General features: G+C 35.0%; 2 protein-coding genes across 4 annotated transcripts in view; one reads left to right on the forward strand and one right to left on the reverse strand.

Annotated features, from left to right (window-relative positions):
- Positions 1 to 21,816, reverse strand: part of CNMa (CNMamide) — a 42,335-nt gene extending 20,519 nt beyond the window's left edge. Inside the window, exon 1 of the mRNA XM_074114907.1 lies at positions 21,677 to 21,816. Coding sequence (XP_073971008.1) covers positions 21,677 to 21,680 — 4 coding nt within the window. The 5' untranslated portion in view covers positions 21,681 to 21,816. The remainder of the gene's footprint in view (positions 1 to 21,676) is intronic.
- DNAlig3 (DNA ligase 3) overlaps positions 1 to 25,884 on the forward strand; it is a 90,884-nt gene that overhangs the window by 25,634 nt on the left and 39,366 nt on the right. The gene's annotated exons all lie outside the window — the stretch shown is intronic.

Raw genomic sequence — 25,884 nt, forward strand, 5'->3', positions numbered from 1 at the left:
ATCCCCAACTGCTTTGTCTTTATAGCAAATAATATTTAAATAAACTTTGTACAATTACATGTTTTGCTAATAATTTTAAAAAAGTACAAAACATGTAATTGTTGATTTTGTTTTATTTAATAATCGATCCATCGTAGTAGCGCATGTTTATTGTATCTTTGACCGGGTTTCGTATGACCAAAACCCGGCCAGGAATACGTATAATAAACACACTACGAAAGATAAAAAAAATACAACGATATTTTCAAGCAATGCGCAATTTAAAGCCAGATTTTCAATAGTGTTTAAACTTTACACTGCCAGCCTCCACAAGATGTTCTCTCGTTATACACAACACTCTCCTTTCGAGGCATATAAAGTAGCTCCTAGGAAATAAAATCCTTCGCTTAGGAATTATACGGCCAACCACTGAGAAGGAAGAAAGAAGAAGAAGAAAAAAGAAATTTATTATTCTGGGACAATTGTCCCCTAAGAATAAATACAGGAACAAATAGAGGCCTTAACAGTTTGGCCTGTGATTATACAGAAAATAAATAAATAAATAAGTATTTACAAAAAGTGAAAATAAAAATAACAGCAGAAATTAAGGAAATAAATTAAAACAATTAGAATTTCGGAGGAAGCTGAATAGAAAGGAGATAACTGACGGGATTTAAAGATAGATAGGTTAGGAGCATGGCGGACAGATGATGGTAAGGAGTTCCAGAGAGAGGTAGCACGTATCAGGAAGGACTTGTCAAAGGATAAGGTACGGTGAGAGGGAATACAGAGATCAGATGAACGAGATCTAGTGTTACGGGAATGGATGGAGGATTTAAACTTAAGGAGTTGAAAAATATAGGAAGGCCTTTGAGACTGGATGACTTGAAAAAGGAAAGAAGCCAAAAAATATTGGCGGCGATAGACAGGAAAAAGCCAACTAATCGTAGCAGTGCGAAATGCGAGAGTCTCTGGAAATGCTGAAAATAAATCTTATGAAGCAGTTCATGGAGGCGCTTGAGCTTAGCTTCAATATCACCAGAAAGACCGGCCATACACTAAACAACCATAGTCGAAATGGGGGAATATAAGAGAGGAAACTAGGAGTGGCCGGGTCTTAATTGGAAAAAGGTGACGGGAACTATTAAACTGCTTTAGGATGTGGATGGAACGACGAGAGATTTGGGAAACATGGTTTTTCCAGGATAGGTTTTGATCGAAAGTGATACCAAGGTTTTTCACAAAGGAACAATATTTTATTGGGGTATTGTAAAGGAAAAGATTAGGAAGAGGAGCCAATGATTTAAGGAGTGAGCTACAATCCCTACTTTAACATCAATATTTATTTGTAAAGTGCAATAATATTGACTAATCTGTGCATTTATGAATCAAATGATACCTGAAAATAGCATTTAATTTCATTTCTCCCCCCCCCCCTACACCCTCGCCCAATAGGGGCTGCCATATGTAAGCGAGTGATATATACATCCATAGCAAAGGTTTTGATAGCCTTAGGGGAAGGTTGTAATAAAATCAAAGCTCTTTCATTCCTGTTTTTGATGTTTTTATACGCCTTTATTAACCTTTATTTTATTTACAGTTTTATATTTATTTTTCTGATTAAAATAAATTGATTTGAAATTCAATTTATTCTTTATTAATAAAAAAAATCGATTTTGAACTCTCAAATGAGTCTTTACAATAATATTTTCTTATAACTGTGAACTTATAAAACATATTTACCTCACATATTAACGTTATTCAGTTTATTAAACCTGAAATTAAAAATAATTTTTCTGCAACCATGTAGGGAAGTTCTCATTACTCAATTAAAATCAGCTGTGTAATGCCCAACTTCCCACACTAGTGGGGGGAAATTCCCATTAGTGTCACTTTCCGCACAAGTGAGTGGAAAAACTTTATTGTGCTTCCTTGATATAAGAAGTTTTGTTATTAACATAAATATTTTCTGTAAAACTCTAATAAGCTTATTTAAATTTATTTTATTTAAATAATTAAAAAACGAATATTAAAAAATAAAATAAAAATTGAAAGGAATATAAAAATAAAAATAATACTTTAATAAATAATTAGATATTTTTAATTATAACAGTTAAAAAGGTTATAGTGTTACCTTATAGAAATTTAAAATGGATTCTAGTGATTCCTGTTTAGAAAACACTCCTCCATCAATAAAAGAAACAGCAGAAAATGTAATAAGTAATGTAAATACGTAAGTAATGTAAATAATTGTAATATAACAATAAATGTTTATAATAAATAAATTACTTTTTGTAGACTGTAAAAATGAAATTTTTAATTTTATTAGTTAATAAATGGTTGCAGAAAAAATATAATATTTAACTCTAGTGTAAAGTATTTTCCTCACACTCGGCAATTTGCACTTGCACTCGCATCGCTTCGCTCGCTCGTGCGTGCAAACCCTGCCTCGCGTGAGGAAAAGTACTACTTTCCACACTTGTTAAATAAATAACTATTTTTCAAGAATAATCATTTTTAAAAAAGGTTATAAAGAAATACGAGTTTAGTATGCAGGGTGTTCAGCATAAGACTACGGTAACTCCGGGAGCCGATTCTGGGCATCATTTGCAACAAAAAAGTCTATATAAACTATGGCTCGATTCGGCTCCGTTTTATAGATATTTTTAATTTTATGTTTTTTCAAGGTGTTACTACTTTTTAGCAAATAGTTGCCTATATTTCTCAAACTATTAAAGCTACAGCAATTTCAATAAGCTCATTAGAAAGAAGGTTAAATTTCCTTTTAAATAAGCTAATTTGTATTCTAAAATAATAATATTAAGTATTTTACTTTGTGGCCCAAACATAAGGAATAGCAAGTTTTGCAATTAATCACAGATTTCTGCGTCAATTTTTAAAATATCCCCTTATGCATTGTATACCTTTCGAAAGGTGATTGTATGTAGATGTTTTTCATGAATAGTGCACGTTTTAAACTTATACAATATTTTTGAGAAAAATGAAGTCAAAGTTTTGGCGAAAAAAATTAGAAACTTGCTATTTCTTATGTTTGGGCCACAAAGTAAAATACTTGATATTATTATTTTGAAATATAAATTAGCTTATTCAAAAGGAAATTTAACCTTCTTTCTAATGAGCTGATTGAAATCGCTTTAGTTTTAATAGTTTGAGAAATATAGACAACTGTTTGCTAAAAAGTAGTGATACCATGAAAAAAACATAAAATTAAAAATACAGTGGAACCTCGCATAACGAGCACCTCGCTTAACGAGTAATTCGCATAACGAGTAAAACAAATTGATTCTTATAGCGAGCGATGTTTCGCATAACGATAGTTTTCTAATGACATTTCGCTGACTGCGCAGTTTTCGCTGACTCATCGAAAACTGCGCATTCTTCGATTAGTCATTCCTGTTTACGCATATGCGTTTCATATTCTCCACGTATCTAATGCACTGATACAGTCGAAACCGAACTTCACCGAATGAGTGGTGTATAGGGAAAGTCCATATAGTGACATTTGTGTTTAAAATATTGTAACTAAGTTGACCTGGGCAGAGAAGAAAGGCTTAGATTGTTCTAGGGGTTGAACGATCAAAGTGAAAATTTTCACTGATCTCCGTACGAAAACTCCAGGATCGTCAACAGACGAAAAAGAATTTAAAGCAAGCCGTGGGTGGTTTGAAAAATTCAAAAAAAGAACTGGCATTCACAGCGTTATGAGGCACGGTGAAGCAGCAAGTTCCGATAAGAAGGCAGCTGAGAACTACGTCAGCGACTTCAAAAAACTTTTGATTTCCGAGGGTTACTTGCCACAACAAATTTTTAACTGTGACGAGACAGGTCTCTTTTGGAAGAAAATGCCCAAGCGAACCTACATAACAGAAGGAGAAAAAGCATTACCCGGCCACAAGCCCATGAAAGATCGCCTCACGTTGCTGTTTTGTGCTAATGCAAGCGGTGACTTGAAAATTAAACCATTGCTGGTGTATCATTCGGAAACTCCACGAGCCTTTAAGAAATGCAACATCCACAAGAACAAACTAAATGTAATGTGGAAAGCCAATAACAAGGCTTGGGTGACACGTGACATTTTTGTTGAATGGATAAATGAAGTGTTTGGTCCTTCTGTGAAAAAATATTTATTGGAGATGAATCTGCCGCTCCATGCGTTGCTTGTACTGGACAATGCTCCCGCTCATCCTCCAAGTCTACAAAATGATCTTCTTGACGAATTTCAATTTATCAAAATTCAATATCTGCCTCCTAATACTACACCGTTACTTCAGCCTATGGATCAACAAGTAATTTCCAACTTTAAGAAACTGTACACTAAAGGTCTCTTCGAACATTGTTTTGAGGTGACTGAAGAGACAAACCTTACTTTGCGAGAATTTTGGAAATACCACTTCCATATTGTTACATCCCTCAAGATAATCGACAAGGCGTGGGACGGGGTTACCAAAAAAACTCTAATTTCTGCATGGAAGAAGCTCTGGCCTGAAATCCTCGTCGAATCTGGTTTTGAGGCGATTGAATCCGAACCTGTGGAATCTCTAGATAATGAAATTGTGTCTTTGGCCACGGATATGGGATTGACAGTTGATAAAGATGATATTGATGAGCTTGTAGCAGATCATAGTCAAGAGCTATCCACAGAGGAACTTGTTGAGTTGCAACACATTTCACAACAAGAATTGGTGGAAGAGAATTTATTAGACAAAGAGGAGAAAATATCAGAGGAACAACAATCTTCCAGCGCAATAAGAGAAATGTTGAAAGCATGGGAAACTGTTGCAACACACGTAGAAAACTATCACCCGAATAAGGCTGTGGCTATGCGATCTATAAATTTATTTAATGATAATGCTGTGTCACATTTTGAAGACATTTTGAAGCGACGGCAGAAACAAGGAACATTGGACAAATTTATAATTAAAAAGGATTAATTATGAATGTACATATTTATCTCAATTAATATATGTAATTTATATTATATTACATCATATGTACATATGTATATAATTTTTTCGAAATAAATGTTATAAAAAAAAATTTTATCAATATTTTTTTTGCATGGAACCAATTATCCCCTTTTATTTTAATTTAAATGAAAAAAATTGTTTCGCTTAACGAGTATTTCGCTTAACGAGTAAGGTTCTGGAACGAATTATGCTCGTTAAGCGAGGTTCGACTGTATCTATAAAATGGAGCAGAATCGAGCCATAGTTTATATGGAATTTTTTGTTGCAAATGATGCCCAAAATCGCCTTCCGGAGTTACGGTATTCTTATGCTGAACACCCAGTATATAAGTAATCTTCAAGTAGTACCTACATTCGGTTATGAAATTTACTTTAAATTTACAAATTCAGCCAATCATTTTATCCTATTTAATGGCCTAATAGTAGATAAATTTATGATCTCTCGTACACTTATTATATGAACACTTATATGCCGAAATGATACTTCAAAGTGAAAGGGAGAGTGATATGAGTCAGTAAATAACCGCAGCATTTACGCTAAATATTTGAACTATCTTCTCTCTCCGGGGGAGATACAGAGCAAGTAGTTTTGCTTTGCTCTAAGATTTTGAGGTCTATTGGCCCTGTACTTGAGGGAATTTGTTCGTAGAAGTCATTAAAATCTATTTAATTAAATATATAATTACTTGAGGAGATCATTAGTGACTTCACGAGTTTCTCTCTCATTTTCTAATATGTATTTGTAAAAAACTAAATTTTCTTTAATAATAATAATAAAAAAAAAAAATTATAATTTAAATGACCTAAAGTTGCAGGCCTTAAACAGCTTTACGTTTTACTTGAACTTGTAAAACAGGACATACAATTAATTCTGTAATAAAAGTTTCTCTTTTGCTTGTAAGATTGAGAATATTAGAGAGAGTCGGAATATTATTCTCAAATATTTTTTTTGTTTTACTTCTCAGTTTGAAATGGAAGGATTACGTAGAAGTTTGGAAGAGGTTACAGAGTTATCCTATCTTATTCCTGTTTTTATAAAGAAGGATTTTTAGATAGATATTAAAATAAATAAATAAATATTGGTTAAAATCAGTGATCCAAGCTCCGCTGGCCCCCCCCCTGCATCAATCAGCCCTTCAGATTTGGGGAAAAGGGAAATCTTCTCATACTTTCCCTCCTCTCCCCAAACAGTATTTCAAAGTTTTTAATGAAAAATCGTGGTAGCCCCTTTTTTTAAGAAAATGGCAAAAGAAAAATTGAAAAATCAATTGAGCTAAGCAGCATTCCCTAGTTCAGGGGTTGGCAACCTATGTTATTTTAAGTAGAGAGCAATTTCTCCTTAAATAATTTTAATAAATCTTACCAAGAGCCGCAAGGATGAGTTAGTGTAAACAAACTCTGTAGATCATTTGTATTCGCAAATTATGATTTTATGATATTCAGTAACATTTAAATGTTTTATATATTTATTTTCACATATTGCAAAGTAAATAAATAAAAACTAAACCTGTGTTTGAATGAAAATGGCGGCAGTCTTATATAATTACGTACTGTATTTTAATATAATTCTATTCAATTTCTAACCAATCACATTTAAAATTCTTTTTGAAAAAATATCTTTACTTTAATAAATGAAATTTTCATTTGTTTCAATAAAATTGAAATATACAATTTATATACAGGGTGACCAGAGTTATATGCTCCACCCACTTTTTTTTTAAACGGCGGGAAATTTCGAAAAAATAAAAAACACGTATTTAATCATTTTTAGTCTAGTTTATTTTCAGTGATTGACCCATTTTTTTAAACCCCTGTATCTCGAGATACAGCATCCAACTTTTGTTTTTCAAAAGGAACGTTATATTTTTTGTTGCATATTTTTATAGTATTTGAGCTCCTAAAAAACCCCAAAAAAATGTTTTGAAATCGGTTAGGTTTTACAAAAGTTATGGTAATTTAAAATATGAAAAACAAATTTCAGTTTACTGTCAAAATTACGTTTTTTTTTTTAAAGAATCTGTTCAAACTGGGCACCATCAACGGATAGGCAAGCCAAAACTCTGGACTCCCACGCTCTGCTTGTAGCAGCACTTATGGTGGTGAAGTCAAGATCTAGGCAGGTTAGAGTTGTTCGACGTTTCAGATCATCGACTGAAGCCACGGAATTAAGGTTACTGTACACTCTATTTTTTAGATATCCCCACAAAAAATAGTCCATTGGGGTTAAGTCCAGAGATCGAGGTGGCCATTGGATGGGACAATGAGTCCCTAAGCACTTTTCATGGAAATTTCTGTCCAGATAACCTCGAACAACTCGCATTATGTACCGGGCAACCATCTTGTTGAAAATACATATCTAGCCGACGTTGTAGAGGAACATCTTCAAGCAGAACTGGCAAAATGTCTATCAAAAAAAGTCAGATACCTTGCATCAGTTAAGTTCTCTCTATAGAAGTATGGGCCGATTAGTTGATTTCCTAAAACTCCACACCAAACGTTTTTTAAATAAACCACCTGAACGTCTGAATAACACTAGCCTGCCCTAGATCTTGACTTCGCCACCATAAGTGCTGCTACAAGCAAAGCGTGGGAGTCCAGAGTTTTGGCTAGCTTATCCATTGATTGTGCCCAGTTTGAACAGATTCTTTAAAAAAAATAACGTAATTTTGACAATAAACTGAAATTTGTTTTTCATATTTTAAATTACCATAACTTTTGAAAAACCTAACCGATTTCAAAAAAAAATTTTTTGTTGTTTTTAGGAGCTCAAATACTACAAAAATATGCAACAAAAAATATAACGTTCCATTTGAAAAACAAAAGTGGGATGCTGTATCTCGAGATACAAGGGTTTAAAAAAATTGGTCAATCACTGAAAATAAACTAAACTAAAAATAATTAAATACGTTTTTTTTATTTTTTCGAAATTTCCCGCCGTTTAAAAAAAAAAGTGGGTGGAGCATATAACTTTGGTCACCCTGTATACGAGGGGGTACCCAAAAAAAACCGGAATTATTTTTTAAAAGCTATTTATTTACAAATTTTTTACAGAACAACCTTATCCCCTTCAAAATACTCTCCATTACAACTAATACATTTGTCCCACCGGTGCTTCCACTGTTCGAAACATTTTTTGTAGTCATCTTTAGAAATGGCTGACAGCTCCTTCTTCGTTTTTTTCTTGACCTCTTCAATGTTGTCAAATCGGTGACCTTTCATGCCCTTTTTCATGCGTGGAAATAAGAAAAAGTCGCACGGAGCCAGGTCAGGCGAGTAAGGTGCGTGGGGCAGCGGAACCATGCCATTTTTAGCCAAAAACTGTGTAACAGAGATGACTGTGTGTGCAGGTGCATTGTCGTGGTGGAAGAACCAGTCTTCTGTTTGCCACAGATCGGGTCTTTTTTGGCGAACACTATTGCGCAATCTTTTCAAAACTTCCAAATACAAGGTTTAATTGACGGTCTGACCTGGGGGGACAAACTCTGAATGGACTACGCCTTTGGCATCAAATAAGCAAATCAGCATTGTTTTGATGTTTGACTTGACTTGACGACATTTTTTTGGTCGGGGTGAAGATGACGTCTTCCATTGGCTCGACTGTTGCTTTGTTTCTGGGTCATAACCATAGCACCGTGACTCATCACCAGTAATGACCTTTGACAGAAAGTCTGGATCAGTTTCAAGCTGTTGTTTCAAAGCACGACATGTTTCAACTCGATGTTCTTTTTGATTGTCAGTCAGAACTCGAGGAACAAACTTGGCAGCAACCCTTTTCATCCCCAAATCTTCCGTTAAAATTCGCTGAACCGAGCTCCAAGATAACCCACTACTCTCTGACAGTTGATCAATTGTCTGTCGACGGTCTGTGAACACTAGCTCTCGAATTTTTTCAACATTTTCGTCGATTCGGGCAGTTGATGGACGTCCAGAACGAGGTTTGTCATCAATCGACATGTCGCCATTTTTAAACCGAGTAAACCACTCGTATACTTGAGTTTTTCCCATAGCGTCATTTTTGTAAGCTGTTTTCAACATTAAAACACTTTCAGCAGCATTTTTGCCGAGTAGAAAACAAAATTTCAGAGCTGCACGTTGTTCACTTAAACTTGCCATCATAAAAAACGAAAAAAGAACAAAACAGCGCTGGTAAAAACAATCACTGCAGATGAACAGAACAAGCCAGGCAGACAACACAGGCAGGACTGAACTGGCAAGGAATTGCGCTATACACGTCTAGCGGCAGAAATGCGTACTACATAAGCTCCATGCGCGGCAACGCAATTCCGGTTATTTTTGGGTACCCCCTCGTATATGGGCAGGCTGAAGAGCCACACTATTTGGATAAAAGAACCGCATGCGGATTGCCGACCTCTGGCTCTAGTTAATTGATTTTTTGAATCCAAATGCTTATTACTTAATTGTCGGTTCTTTTGGTGACACCTAAATCAATTATCAAATTTGAACGCTGCTGATTTTTTCCCCCTAAATTTGGGTTTTTGTGGGCTCAGTATTCTTAGAATTTTTTTCTGACAAGAACCCAGTATCGGAAAATTGGTCAATAACCAAAAATGTTTTTGTTTTTTTGAAAAGTAAAAGGGAAAATAAAAATTATAGAGGAAATCCTTCCTAATATCCGTAAATAACTTTCTTGGTTTTTCCCCACCAGTATTGGAAAAATCTGCTCCTTCAAAGGAAATTCCTTCTTTAGCTTTTCATAAACAAAAAAAAAACATTTATCTGCCACTCTTTTTATGTACGTAACCTTCCTGGTTTAAACATAGCTTCCTTCCTGGGGAAAACCGATTGTGGTCAAGTGAAGTTCAGCGGAATTTCTTTCCTCATTTCTCTTGTGTCTTATGGCTGCCACCATGGGACTTCCGGTAATATAAGGGCTTTCAGAAATAAAATTAGCGAACCGAAAATCAGCACCAGTTTACTAAGCGTATTTTTCGCGAAAACGGCTCTTATGATTCTTTTTTTTAAACCCTCTTTTTTTTTCGTAACTTCTTTTACACTTTTTGTTTGGCCATGGCGTTCGTTTCAAAACAATAATTTTGCACCTTGATACTTTAAATAATTCATGCAGCATTGGGTATCATAAATACAAGAAAAAGATGAAAAATAATTATGGGGAATGCGAGATAATTGAGTGTATAATGTATTGATCGTATAAGACGCTTTCTCATAAATTCGACAGTTAATGGACCCTTTTAATTCATTCATTATTTATTGGCTTTTATCTTCCATCTTTATGAATGAAATAGTTTCTTTCATAAGCATTTAGTGTTGGTATGACAGATGTCTGAAAGAAAATTATAATGGAAATGCATCACCAAATCAAGGCCACTCAAATATTAAACATTTAATACAAGAATTCGCACAAAGAAATTTTGCCACATTTGTAGTAACATGAGTTAAAGGTTAATCTATTTTGGCCGAGTCCATTTTAGTGTCATCATTTATTGTAAAATATGGTTTAGGTTGGTAGTGCTGGATAATATCGTTGCAAGGCATGTTTATTTTATTCCGGTCCGGATATCGAGCTTTCATCCATTGTCAGAAGTAATCTAATGAAATAAGTTTGTGTATAGAGATTACGACTTGCTTTCCGTTTCTTACCAGCTGACTGAGTGTCAGTGATTCCTTTTTATGTATGCATTTTATTCAAAATGTTAATAGAAATAAATAAAAATGGAAATTCCTACACCAAACTAAATAATCTACCCCTAATGATGGATAGAAGTCCGAAATCCGGTCATAGATACAATAAACATGCGTACTAAGACGACGCAAAAATAATCGATTATTTAATTTATTGTATGAGAAAGGGATGAAATATTTCCCAAACTTTTTTGCGCGCTTTTCTCCTCAGAAACAATGAGTTGCTACCCTAGGAGAGTTTTCAATTTGATATCTAATAAAGGTTAATATAAGGTTACTGTAGGTTTAATTACGAGTATATATTTATAATGCATAGGTTTCCTTACAGGAAAAATTGTTGATCTTCCACTTTGTTTTAGACAGACATCTTGTACAGAACCCTTTTCAACTTTTTTTTTTGGATAACTTTTCCTTTTTTTGTGTTTGTGTGTGTCCATGTCCATTTCCATTAGTAAATTGGAAAACTTACTCTATATTTTTGTTCTAGAAAAACTTATGCATATTGCAGTATTGCATTTCTATTAGTTTTTTCCACCAAAACTTCACAATATATCCAAAAATAGGAAAAACAAAAGTCAAAAAATTAAATAAAAACTTGTGACAGATACAGTCAAATGGTAGGCAGAAAATATTTAGACGAAATAATGTATTGTTTTAATAGTGATTGTGAAAAATCCGTGGTTATTTCTCACTGTGTTATGGTTTGGTGGTTAAGCAAGCAAGCATCGATTTGTAAGTAGGAGATCACTGGTTCGAATCCCGGGTATAGCTACTTTTTATTTGTTAGCAATAAAAAAAAAAAATTATAGATCTAATTTTTGGAAGTTTCTATTTTTTTTCTATGTCATAGAAAAAATTCTATTTTGGATTTGAAATCTATAATTACCCGTATCTTCCTTATTTGACGCACTGTTATTAACATTAATAACTCTGTTTCAAATTTTTGCTGGTTTTTCATGTTTAATGGTTTATAACAGCGTTTCCCAACCTTTTTTGGCTTGCCTACCACTTGGTACATCATGCTAAATTGTACCACTTCGTAAAAATGATTGTATTTCGTGAAATTAGTGTATTCCAAGCAAGTAAGAAGCAAGTATGTTATTTTATTATTATCATCTTTATTTGTATAGAGATACAATGTATCTGTTACAAAGGAGTTCAAGTTCATGTTCACTTTATAAACTTCGTTAAGTGTATAAGTTCTTAGCTTTAAAACTTGTTTTAAATAATTAAAAATTGCGTAAATATTTTTCTCTTCAAAATTATTAATTAATTTACAAAGTTCTTCTTTAGGATTATTATATTTGTGCACAAAATCTTATAAATTAATTTCTTTTAAGCATTCAACTACCTGTGAGTACCAATTAAATTTAATGTTGCTTGGATAGAGCTTACTCATTACAATCCAGTCTCTTTAAGCAGATTTTTACATAGTTATCATTTAACCCGTTGCCGCAAATGACGGCTATAGCCGTCCGATCTTTGTTGATATGTAGGCAAACGACGTCTATAGCCGTCGAGCACATTTTAATTAATAAAAAAAAGTACAGCGTTAGTACGAAGTGTACTAACGCATACACTTGTTAATTATTGAATTAGTAAAGCAAATGCTGTGTATAGTCGTCACGACGGTCATAGCCGTCATTTGCTCTGGAAAGAGAAAAAATGACATGATGAGCAAATGACGGTTATAGCCGTCGAGAGGTTTTTTGGAAAAACCGTGGCCAAATGTGATAATTTTTACTTCCAAACATACAACTTACACTTGATTCCATCTGGCAGTCATAAACAATTGAGAAAAAAAAGTGTGTTTCTGAGCACGATCATCAAATTAAAAGTGTGCGGCAACGGGTTAAGTTCTGTCACATTATAATTCTATTAAATTTTCTTTATCTTCTATCGATAATGATATAGCTTTTCCTAAATTTTCTTTATAGGGGGCTTTGAAATCCAATTAGCATTTGTGTTTTCGGGTTTTGGAAAATACTCCATGAAAGACAATTTTAATCCTGCTAAATGTGCTATTATATTTTCTCGTATATCTTGAGGCAGACTAACCTTACTACTGTACGTATTAACAACTTTACTGTATAATATTATTAATTAAAATAATTTTTTATTTAGGTACTACACAAAATACGTTACTATACGAGTGTATATTATTCATCGTTATTGGACCGTTTGAAAACCGAGCTGCAAGAAAAACGCCCACGATTGGCCCACAAAAAAGTCCTTTTCCATCACGACAAAACGCACCAGCTCACACCTCAGCAGTTGTGGTCGCAAAATTAATGGAAATAGGGTTCCAACTCGTTTCACATCCCCCCTATTCTCCAGACTTGGCTCCCTCGGACTACTATTTGTTCCCCAATATGAAGAAATGGCTGGCGGGAAAAAGATTTTATTCAAACGAGGAGGTGATTGCAGAAACGAATGGCTATTTTTCAGACTTGGACAAATCCTATTATTCGGAAGGGATCAACAAACTAGAGCGCGTTGGACGAAGTGTATAAGCCTAAAAGGAGACTATGTTGAAAAATAAAAAAGGTTTACCCCAAAAAATTAAGTAGTTTTTATTTTTGCACGGACTTTTCAAACGACCCTCGTATGTTTCTAAAAAGCCCGCCATTATTCATTATTTTTCGTGTACCACCAACCAGCAACTCGCGTACCACAGGTTTGGGAAACGCTGGTTTATAAGATCCAGATTATAGAACACAAAGCATTGCAAGTTTACAACTTGATCGATAATTTTACTGTCAGATTGTTAAATCAGTCCATATTTTCTGCTAGTTCATACCCATTACTTCACTCTATATTCCCTATTTTCACCATGGATACATAGATTCACTGATCATAGAGCTATGTTTGATGTTTACCTTGCTGTTAATATCAGATTAAGGGGGGGGCAGAGATTGTAGGCATGAATGGATTATCGGTTGATTGCGTTCAATCAATCTATGTTCATTTGATCAAGCAAATTTTTTTTTTTTAATATAATGCATTTGCCTACTAAACCATCGATTACAAAAAATCGAAAATAAATATTTAAAATAGTTTTACGCTAGGAAAACTTATCGATCAAAAGTGAGCTGCTGTTTTTAGAAAAATAAATGAAGTCCAAAAAAATTGAATTCAATATATTGGTAGCACTGATTGCAAGTATTACATTTGAACTTCCGGCAAAACTTATTGACGTGCTTTGGTGGTAATTATTCGAATGCAGATATATTTCCGTACTTCCGGTCAAAAAAAACTGAAAATCGGAAGCCTCCTCGATCGCATCATCTTTTTTTTTTCTTCTTCTTCTATAGATGGCATTTGTAAGAGAATTGTTTAAAGGTTCTTTGTAGTATCAAAGTAAAAGAACTTTAATAGAAGAGCAAAGCGGAAGTTTTTCAATAACTTCCTTTAATGAAAGCATGTAAATTTATGTCATACAACAATTATGAATTTATTTTTTTTAAAAAAAGTTTAATTTTAACTTCTTTTATTTGTTATTAATTTTTATTTTTGAACTTTTTAACATTTCAAAAATTCAAAAGTTCAAAAACTCTTCTCCAAATAAGGTATAATATTAAATATAATTGCATGTAAGGGAACGTAATTTAAAATTTCTACTTTCTTTCCGTTTATTCTAATTTGATTTTTGTTTTCCTCCTTTGTAAAAAAATTTAAGATTAAGGAAAGTTGTCCATTTTTTGAACTTCATTCGCAATAACTTTTTGGAATCAATTATTTCTATGACCCTTTCACCATCTCCAAATCTTTGAACCCTGCCAATGAGGGATCAAGATTGTGGAGTTCAAAAAAAATCCAAATACCCAGTGTACATCCTAATACGGCAAAACTGTTGTGTCCCCCCTCTTCAATATATCAACAATATTTGTCCAACTGTGCCCATTGTGAATCAAAAGTGAAATACTTTGGGCTTTATCTGGAATTAAGTGGCTTATACAAGGGTCGTTTGAAAAGTCCGTGCAAAAATAAAAACTACTTAATTTTTTGGGGTAAACCTTTTTTATTTTTCAACATAGTCTCCTTTTAGGCTTATACACTTCGTCCAACGCTGCTCTAGTTTGTTGATCCCTTCCGAATAATAGGATTTGTCCAAGTCTGAAAAATAGCCATTCGTTTCTGCAATCACCTCCTCGTTTGAATAAAATCTTTTTCTCGCCAGCCATTTCTTCATATTGGGGAACAAATAGTAGTCCGAGGGAGCCAAGTCTGGAGAATAGGGGGGATGTGAAACGAGTTGGAACCCTATTTCCATTAATTCTGCGACCACAACTGCTGAGATGTGAGCTGGTGCGTTGTCGTGATAGAAAAGGACTTTTTTGTGGGCCAATCGTGGGCGTTTTTCTTGCAGCTCGGTTTTCAAACGGTCCAATAACGATGAATAATATGCACCTGTAATAGTTTTACCCTTTTCCAGATAGTCGATGAGGATTATTCCTTGCGAATCCCAAAAGACAGTCGCCACAATCTTTCCGGCCGAAGGAACGGTCTTCGCCTTTTTTGGCGCAGATTCCCCCTTGGTAACTCATTGTTTAGATTGTTCTTTGGTCTCAGGAGTATCCTGTTTCATCCACAGTGACGAAACGATGCTTAAAGTCCAGCGGATTCTTCTGGAACAGCTGCAAACCGTACTTGCAACACTTCACACGATTTCGTTTTTGGTCAAGCGTGAGCAATCGCGGCACCCATCTTGCGGATAGCTTTGTCATGTCCAAATGTTGATGCAAAATATTATGTACCCGTTCATTCGAGATGCCCACAGCACTAGCAATCTCACGCACCTTCACTCTTCTGTCATCCATCACCATATCATGGATTTTATCAATGATTTCTGGAGTAGTAAACTCAACAGGGCGTCCAGAACGTTCAGCGTCACTTGTGCCCAAATGGCCACTCCGAAAATTTTGAAACCACTTATAAACTGTTCTAATCGAAGGTGCAGAGTCACCATAATGTTTATCAAGCTTCTCTTTAGTCTCCTCAGGCGTTTTGCCTTTCATAAAGTAGTGTTTAATCAACACACGAAATTCTTTTTCGTCCATTTTTTGAAAATCACTCGACTTCCTCGATGCCAAACACAAAGAAATAGACCGATCTGGCTGAAACTTGGTGTGTGTTCTTCCAAGAGATGCTACTAACTAAACATAACCTCGATACGCGCCAGTGGTGCTATCTCTCTGACTTTGCACGGACTTTTCAAACGACCCTCGTACATGGAATCTTGACTGAAATGGAAATCCAATGGGTACAAAATTGACGAGAATCGCTTGATAATCGCTCAAAATTATTATTTTTTTTTTTGCCTTTATTGTGCTACAATCAGCGCGTTGGCGCTTTAAGTAGCAATGATACAATAGAGTAATAAATGATAAGGTAACGAGTGGAGAAGTTACCCAGTCACTCTCTTCGCTTGAGAGGAGATCACGAGGCCACTATCTTTTAAGACGTCTTGTCCGGGTTATCAGGAAGAGTTCTAGAAGAAAGATTTTGGAGCTAGAAGATTTATATCGTGTTTTCAGTGACTTGTGTATCAAAAGGAATGTTAAAATCAGTGTGTATAGTCCAGGTTGGGAGACATAAAATGGAGCATTTACTGTGGTTCGAAGTATTTTAGATTGAAGAGAATTGAATCCTTTGGAGGATTGGTGCGTTTGGTTGGACCCCACAGCTCTATTCCATACGCCCAGATGGGTTCCAGAATAGTAGTATAAATCAATCTTTTGTTGTCCAGAGAGAATTTTGATCTATCGTCTAAGAGTCTTTTAAGTAGTCGATAGCGTCTGTTCAGTTCTGTTCTTTTAAGTCTAGTGTGGGGAAATTGAATTTAAACAATGTTTTTTCTTACTTTTCTAGCAAATATTTAGTTAGGGAAATGCCTTATTTATCTGGAACTAATTCTGGTTTGGTCACTTACAAGTCCACTCTACTAAAAAATGCTTAGTAACTGAATGTCATGAGAGTGTTCACACCAAATATTTTTTGTACTTCTATTTTTATATATATAAAAAAAAAAAGTTTTAGATTTGAAAATCAGATTCGATCCTGTGAACCGTCCATTATGCTCTTAACGAACACGACAAGTAAAATTAGGAGATGTCAGGTGTTATAAAACTTACCTTACACTAACTTAATTTTCTCTCTCTCTCCCTCTCTCTCTCTTCTAGTCTCATTTTTCCAAAAACAACACGTGAAGTGTCCACGTGAAACACTCATACGTCATTTTTTTTTAGCTGCAATTTATTTAAATGATCTAAGGCACATCAACAGCTAAGATCATTGGCTCTAGGATGCATTTTTCAGTGCATTTATTTATTTAAATAATTTGCGAATCATAAGCCATACAAATGAGTACAGTATTTGCCACTCAAAAAAATTAAAAGTAAATTAAAATAATCTTATACCAAAATGAATATAAATAAACAACAAAAACGAATACTTTAACCAAATTGTTGAATAATGAACCAGAAAAGAACATAAATTAATTCAGTATTATTAAAAAGCAAAAAATAAACTCATTTCTTAAAATAAAAATAAATAATTAATCAGTATAACTGCTGTTAAAAATGATTTAAAAAATGAAAAACACAAATCATACAAAAACTATTCATCCAAAATGAAGGACCTCAATTTAAGCTAATTGATCTTTATCTGCTATGGATTGCAAGCTTCGAAAAATTAGAGATATAATGTGTTCTCATACAGGACAATCAGTACATGATGGAATGGTCTTGAATTCTCGTTGCAATCACAAATTGTGCGTAAAAATTATTAAGAAAATAGCATCTAATTCTATTCTTAAAAGAACGTCTCAATTGGCTAATAATTCTCAACTTGACGATGCTAGTTCTGAACCCGAGATAATCCTCACCCCAAACCCAGGGGTACTGGCAGATCCATAGAGAAGATATACCGCGAGTGAATTGCAATGTTCACATCAATACTTAAACAATGATTACAAAATTTCTCGATTTGAGTGCATTACCGGCTTCTAGGCAAGGTTCTCTAGTTAGAAGGCAACACTGTCCTTCAACGGAATGCATTGCAATTGCAAGTAGAAAGTTTCTTCAAGTCAATATTACTGAACTTCTTTTGGAACCATGCTGGTAATACTTTTCTTACGGAATAACTAACAATAAAATGTAAAGAAATCAATGCAATTCGAGATTACAGAAAACTTAATTATTTTGTATTGAGAAAATGGAGATAGTATTTACAAAAAATGGGTAAAGGTTCCACCATTTCAGCGCCGTTACAGTTGCTCGTTCGATCCCCTAAAACTATGCAACAGGTTACTATACAGTCTCCTTATTTCTTACCTCATCTGTACTTGTTGGGAGAAAGAAGCTTTCTGTCTTTACAGACAACATTGACCCCTGGGCGAAGTGAACATTGAGCTGTAAGAAGCTTCTAGGAAGGGAAAAAATCTTAAGGCTAGCTGCTGGATTCGAACTTGGGTTCTCCGCGTTGGAATCTAATGCGTTAACCGCATAGCTAATCCTTTCCCTAATATATATCTATATAAAATATACAATAATTAAAAAAAATAGTTATTGTTATGTCCCATCAACAAACAAATACCCACGTACAATATATAAAAAAAAACACTTGTTTGTTTGGACTCAAGGAACCATTAAAACGTCCTGGAAACAGGATATCTACGTCGATACGATCGCAATACTCCTTTAGTTTTGGAATAAGAGAAGATTATATGTTCCTTTTTTAAATGGTTTGAGGCGCGTCAACATCTGAGTTTATCAGCGCCCGGAGCTTTTTTCAGTGCACTACCAGCCTCCGGATACTCAGTGTTCTCTCGTTACATACAACACTGTCCAATTTTACCGGACAGTGTTGTCTGTAAGAAGCCCCCCTAGTAAGAGAAAAATCTAAGGGTAAGGATTCGAACCTGGGATCTCCTAAGACGCTAACCGCATACCTAATACTTTCCCTGAGTCTTTACTGTTTTTATTTTCACTAATTTTATTTTCTCTGAATTTTCTTTTTTGTTCTTTTTTCTTTTGAGAAGGAAAATAATAAAGAAAAGTTTTGTCCCCCCCACTTCATTATTATTGTGACCATGTTTCACTTACCAATTTTTGGGCTAAATAACTTTTAAGAAGAAGAAAAACTTCTTTTAAGTAAAAATTACTAAATTGAGATGAAAATTCAAGAAAACTGTAATAGAGATATGAAATTTATCCATATAATGAAATTACATGTTTTAGTTTTGTTGTGGAAAATTTAGTATTATTTTCTTAGAAACTTATCCAACATCATTCGATACATTCTTTCTGTCATCTTTTCCTATTTCGCTTATTGTTTTCAAGCGTTTACTTGCCCAAATTAGCATTTTTTTTTTTTGTAATAAATAAAAATTAGCTAAACGCAGGATTCGAACCAACGATCTACAACCTATTAATCCAAGTTTCATAACCATTGCATCAATACAACCGCGCTGTGTATATACGAGGGTCGTTTGAAAAGTCCGTGCAAAAATAAAAACTACTTAATTTTTTGGGGCAAACCTTTTTTATTTTTCAACATAGTCTCCTTTTAGGCTTATACACTTCGTCCAACGCTGCTCTAGTTTGTTGATCCCTTCCGAATAATAGGATTTGTCCAAGTCTGAAAAATAGCCATTCGTTTCTGCAATCACCTCCTCGTTTGAATAAAATCTTTTTCCCGCCAGCCATTTCTTCATATTGGGGAACAAATAGTAGTCCGAGGGAGCCAAGTCTGGAGAATAGTGGGGATGTGAAACGAGTTGGAACCCTATTTCCATTAATTTTGCGACCACAACTGCTGAGGTGTGAGCTGGTGCGTTGTCGTTATGGAAAAGGACTTTTTTGTGGGCCAATCGTGGGCGTTTTTCTTGCAGCTCGGTTTTCAAACGATCCAATAACGATGAATAATATGCACCTGTAATAGTTTTACCCTTTTCCAGATAGTCGATGAGGATTATTCCTTGCGAATGCCAAAAGACAGTCGCCATAATCTTTCCGGCCGAAGGAACGGTCTTCGCCTTTTTTGGCGCAGATTCCCCCTTGGTAACCCATTGTTTAGATTGTTCTTTGGTCTCAGGAGTGTAGTGATGTATCCATGTTTCATCCACAGTGACGAAACGACCCTTAAAGTCCTGCGGATTCTTCTGGAACAGCTGCAAACTATCCTTGCAACACTTCACACGATTTCGTTTTTGGTCAAGCGTGAGCAATCGCGGCACCCATCTTGCGGATAGCTTTGTCATGTCCAAATGTTGATGCAAAATATTATGTACCCGTTCATTCGAGATGCCCACAGCACTAGCAATCTCACGCACCTTCACTCTTCTGTCATCCATCAACATATCATGGATTTTATCAATGATTTCTGGAGTAGTAACCTCAACAGGGCGTCCAGAACGTTCAGCGTCACTTGTGCCCATATGGCCACTCCGAAAATTTTGAAACCACTTATAGACTGTTCTAATCGAAGGTGCAGAGTCACCATAATGTTTATCAAGCTTCTCTTTAGTCTCCTGAGGCGTTTTACCTTTCATAAAGTAGTGTTTAATCAACGCACGAAATTCTTTTTCGTCCATTTTTTGAAAATCACTCGACTTCCTCGATTCAAACGAATGCCAAACACAAAGAAATAGACCGATCTGGCTGAAACTTGGTGTGTGTTCTTCCAAGAGATGCTACTAACTAAACATAACCTCGATACGCGCCAGAAGTGCTATCTCTCTGACTTTGCACGGACTTTTCAAACGACCCTCGTATTTCTTTGTACAAAATTAATGGAAATAGGGATCCAACTCGTTTCACATCCCCCCCAATTCTCCAGACTTGGCTCCCTCGGACTACTATTTGTTCCGCAATTTGAAGAAATGTCTGGCGGGAAAAAGATTTTATTCAAACGAGGAGGTGATTGCAGAAACGAATGGCTATTTTTCAGACTTGGACAAATCCTATTATTCGGAAGGGATCAACAAACTAGAGCAGCGTTGGACGAAGTGTATAAGCCTAAAAGGAGACTATGTTGAAAAATAAAAAAGGTTTACCCCAAAAAATTAAGTAGTTTTTATTTTTGCACGGACTTTTCAAACGACCCTCGTACTTAGGCTTTAGCCGAAAATATTCAATGAAAATTTTGGAGGGGATAAAGCAAAAAACAAATTAACTTAAATTAAATAATTATATTTTCTCCTCAAGCATTAACTTCATTCACACATGTACATATGTGAATTGATAGTTAAAACTGTCCGTTATGTAAACAAGGGGCCAAAGTTATGCAGACCATGATATACTTGTATGTCTTGCATGTTAGGCGTCGAAGATAGGCAAGACCTGGGGATATAATTTGTTGGATATTTCATAGTAATAGACGAGAACCATTCTATTTTTACTTCCTTCCGATCATACTTTTAATTTATAATAATACAGCATTATATTTCTAAATTTTAAAATTCTTTATTTGTTAATTACATAAAATTAATTTAAATAATAATTTTAGGACATTTTTTTTTAACTATGCAAACTTTTTAAAAACTTGTTTAAATAATGTTTTTTTTTATAAATAAATATTTCAAAATTGAAGGAATCAAAAGAACAAAATTTAGGATACAGTTCCATTTAATATTTCCGTTTATGTAGTGTAATTTCTTCATTATTTTTTCAACGCATTTTTTACTAATTCAAAAATTTTTATTAATTTTTTTATAACTATTATAAAAATTATGCAAAATTGTTGTAATAAATAGGGCAATTTTTATTTTATTTATTAATTTTATCAGGAAATTAACAGTTTCAGCGAATTCTGGATTCTAAAGCGGATATCACGGGTTCGAATCCATCTGCTGGCCCCCTTAGATTTTCTTTACCTAGGAGCTTTTTACAGCTCACTCTTACAGTTCGGAGATTAGAAAAAAAATTAAATTTTTTAATTTCAATTGCTTAGATCAATTTTAAGTTTCGAATCCTCCCCTCCTTCAAAAAATAAAAATAAAAATAAATAAATACAAAACAGAAATGGCATATAACACTGTGTACTTACCCATTATGGTTTCAAACGTCTGTGAAGGCTGGATACAGAACAGTGTGAGGGTCGCAACTTACTTACCCTTTTATATATATATATATATATGTATGCCGCCCCCGTTCTGTTGTGAATGTGTTTAGCGCAGCCGCCTCTCAATTTAACTGTATTACTATACTTAACGTTTTATATTTTTTTTTAAAAAGATAGTCAGTATTTTATTTTTGTTTTTGGTTTGTTCTTTTTCCTGTTCGTCTTTTGTGGTTATTATAACAATGCGTAATGATTGGTAATGCCACCGGAAATTATTAAGATTGTATCTAATTTTGGAATGTGGCAAAAATTTATTTATCGGAAGTATCCTGGTGTCAAAAAAAATGGCGAATTGGTTTGTGTGTGTGTGAATGACTGTCTTCTTGTTTGTCAGTCTGTGTAGTGGGTCAAAATAACTCAAAAGATGAAATATCGTAGAAAGGTCAAATTTGATGTTCGGTTTTTACTTAATTAACTACAGTTAATTGGGCAACCGAAGCTTTTTTCATTGCATTACCAGTCTTGAAAACAGGTTGACCAACAGTTAGCTGTAGAGGTTCCTTAGTATCCGGAACTCTTAACAGTATTCGGCTGTTCTTGAACACGGGATCTCTTCTTGGAAGTTGTAATTAAACTCTGAGCACAATAAGCTTGTGACTCAAGTCAACATTTAATGCCTTCCTTGGAAAGGCAATTTTTGTGACGTTACGATTAAAGATTACAGGGAATTTGTAGTAGCCCTGGGAAGATTTATAGTGAAGATACGAGGGTCGTTTGAAAAGTCCATGCAAAACTAAAAACTACTTAATTCTTTGGGGTAAACCTTTTTTATTTTTCAACATAGTCTCCTTTTAGGCTTATACACTTCGTCCAACGCTGCTCTAGTTTGTTGATCCCTTCCGAATAATAGGATTTGTCCAAGTCTGAAAAATAGCCATTCGTTTCTGCAATCACCTCCTCGTTTGAATAAAATCTTTTTCCCGCCAGCCATTTCTTCATATTGGGGAACAAATAGTAGTCCGAGGGAGCCAAGTCTGGAGAATAGGGGGGGATGTGAAACGAGTTGGAACCCTATTTCCATTAATTTTGCGACCACAACTGCTGAGGTGTGAGCTGGTGCGTTGTCGTGATGGAAAAGGACTTTTTTTGTGGGCCAATCGTGGGCGTTTTTCTTGCAGCTGGGTTTTCAAACGGTCCAATAACGATGAATAATATGCACCAGTAATAGTTTTACCCTTTTCCAGATAGTCGATGAGGATTATTCCTTGCGAATCCCAAAAGACAGTCGTCATAATCTTTCCGGCCGAAGGAACGGTCTTCGCCTTTTTTTGGCGCAGATTCCCCCTTGGTAACCCATTGTTTAGATTGTTCTTTGGTCTCAGGAGTGTAGTGATGTATCCATGTTTCATGCACAGTGACGAAACGACGCTTAAAGTCCAGCGGATTCTTCTGGAACAGCTGCAAACCGTCCTTACACGATTTCGTTTTTGGTCAAGCGTGAGCAATCGCGGCACCCATCTTGCGGATAGCTTTATCATGTCCAAATGTTGATGCAAAATATTATGTACCCGTTCATTCGAGATGCCCACAGCACTAGCAATCTCACGCACCTTCACTCTTCTGTCATCCATCACCATATCATGGATTTTATCAATGATTTCTGGAGTAGTAACCTCAACAGGGCGTCCAGAACGTTCAGCGTCACTTGTGCCCATATGGCCACTCCGAAAATTTTGAAACCACTTATAAACTGTTCTAATCGAAGGTGCAGAGTCACCATAATGTTTATCAAGCTTCTTTTTAGTCTCCTGAGGCGTTTTGCCTTTCATAAAGTAGTGTTTAATCAACACACGAAATTCTTTTTCGTCCATTTTTTGAAAATCACTCGACTTCCTCGATTCAAACGAATGCCAAACACAAAGAAATAGACCGATCTGGCTGAAACTTGGTGTGTGTTCTTCCAAGAGATGCTACTAACTAAACATAACCTCGATACGCGCCAGTAGTGCTATCTCTCTGACTTTGCAAGGACTTTTCAAACGACCCTCGTAAAAGGTTGATGACAGGAATAAGACGGGAATCCGTGAAGTGTCCCTACTCTCCAAAGAGTAAGGGGACGCAATTAAAAGATTGGTAGGTTTGCTTACAGGGCACTCTTTACGCTTAGGTTACCAATCACACTGGCATCGATGACGATGGCATCAGGAAAATGGAGTTTAGATTTGGAGATCAGGGATTATAGTACGATATTTTAGGCAGATCATAAGACTGTTTCAGGGATTTTTTTTGTTTATGTTCGTACGAGCGCGGTCTTTCAAAATTACTAAAAAAATCGGGATCAACTAGAATGAAATGTTGAAAACTATTTTAGAAAAAATTAATTAAATATTTTTTTTTTTTCATCAATTTTTTTGGGGGGGAAAGTTCAACTTTGAAGCTGCTGCACCAAGCTGCTGTTGCACACATCAACTCTTGCAGTTAAACTGCATGCTCCATTGTTTGAGTAAGTTAGCCTGGGAAACCCAAATGGTTGCAATCAAGAAAAACCCATTTTCTCTATTCATCCCTCAGCGCTACGTCTAAATTCCATTAAATTTGATAACTTTATCCCCTCCTCATCCCCAAAGAGAGAATTCTTAGGACGATTCTCAGATAACTGCTGCAATTTGGTTCCTTTCCGTTCAAAGTTCTTTAATGATGGTGTTGGTGACATCAGAAGAATCTGTTCATTCAGTGGTTTTTGTCCAATTGATAGTTCGAATATATTTTACGAACTCTTACTGAGTGCGGAGACAATTAAATTGTGTAATTAATTTAGATAATTCCAGATTGGTGCCTCTCTAAAAACTTCTCTCGCTATTTCTGCACACCTCCCACTACTTTTCTTTGTTCCATTGCATCTTAGGGTAGGGGCTACCCTCTGCAGCATCCCTCCGCTCATTATCACACTGTCTTCATTAATGTGTTGCTTTTTTTTTATCTCTTGTGGGATTATTCTTTTTGTCATTTTGTTCTTAATTACTAGCACTGCAGTGATACTCTTTTTTCTCCAGATATTAGTTCTATTTTTAACAATTATAACAAAAAAAATTCCATTGGTAGAAATAAGGAAATTAGAAAAATATTTTATCCAAAATTAAAATTGACACTTTTTTTCCTTTTTTTTTGACAGGAGTTTTCTGAAATGTAATTTTATTGAGACCCTTTGTGTCTCCTTAATAATGCCAGGTGAGACCCTTCATTCTCTCCACCCCTCCCGGGGAGTTGCAACAACTCAACTCACCTAGGTATACTAGGGGAAGTTCGTGGTGGAACAGAAGGACCCGGTAATTTTGGATAACTACTTCCGGAAGCCAACTTACCCTTCCACTAGATTGCTCCCTAAATATTCTTAGTATATTCCCAACTAAATCCTTTCTGCCAGGCTTTCTGCAAAGCACCTTCCTTAGCCACGCTGCTAAAACCTTCCCTAAATTGTTTAAGGATAAATGTTAAATACACATACACACACACAGAGAGAGAAAGAAAGAAAGAAAGAAAGATACGTTTATTATGCCCTGGGACTCATGTCCCTTAAGGGCAACAAAATTAAATAAAATTTACATAATAAACACAAAAAAACTCACGGTTAAAATAATAAATATAAAATAAAATCCAAACAGCTGTTCACAAAAAATTATTTACAATAAATACAAACTAATAAGAAAAAATTATGAATAACTTTCACAACTAGAATAAATAATAAATAATAAAAATAAATAAATAAACTATTTCCTCCTAAATTCCTGTAATAAGTAGTCATAAAATAAAAATCTTAAATTAAAAATTGTTTTCCTGTTCATAAGGTCCGTTGGTAGGTCGTTCCACAGTCTACAGGAAGTGACGAAAAAAGAGTTCTGATAGGTAGCAGTCCTGTAAGTTGGTATGTACAGTCTGGAGTGGACAGTCCTTGTAGTCCGTAAGTCCAGTACACCCTTAGCAGTAAACAAGTCAAACAGATAACGTGGAGTCTGCGTCCTAAACAACTGGTACAGAAAATTGCCCTTAAAATATTTCCTGCGGAACTCAACATTAAGCCACCCCAACTCATGGTAATCTGCTGTTATATGTTCGTCTTTTCGCACATTTAATATAAAACTGACACATGAGTTTAGTGATCGTTTTAGCTTTAAGTTGAGTTCCGCAGTCAAATC

Source organism: Rhodnius prolixus, unplaced genomic scaffold (assembly GCF_049639745.1).
Source record: "Rhodnius prolixus isolate KJV_2025 unplaced genomic scaffold, Rpr scaffold_7, whole genome shotgun sequence".
Taxonomy (NCBI): Eukaryota; Metazoa; Arthropoda; class Insecta; order Hemiptera; family Reduviidae; genus Rhodnius; species Rhodnius prolixus.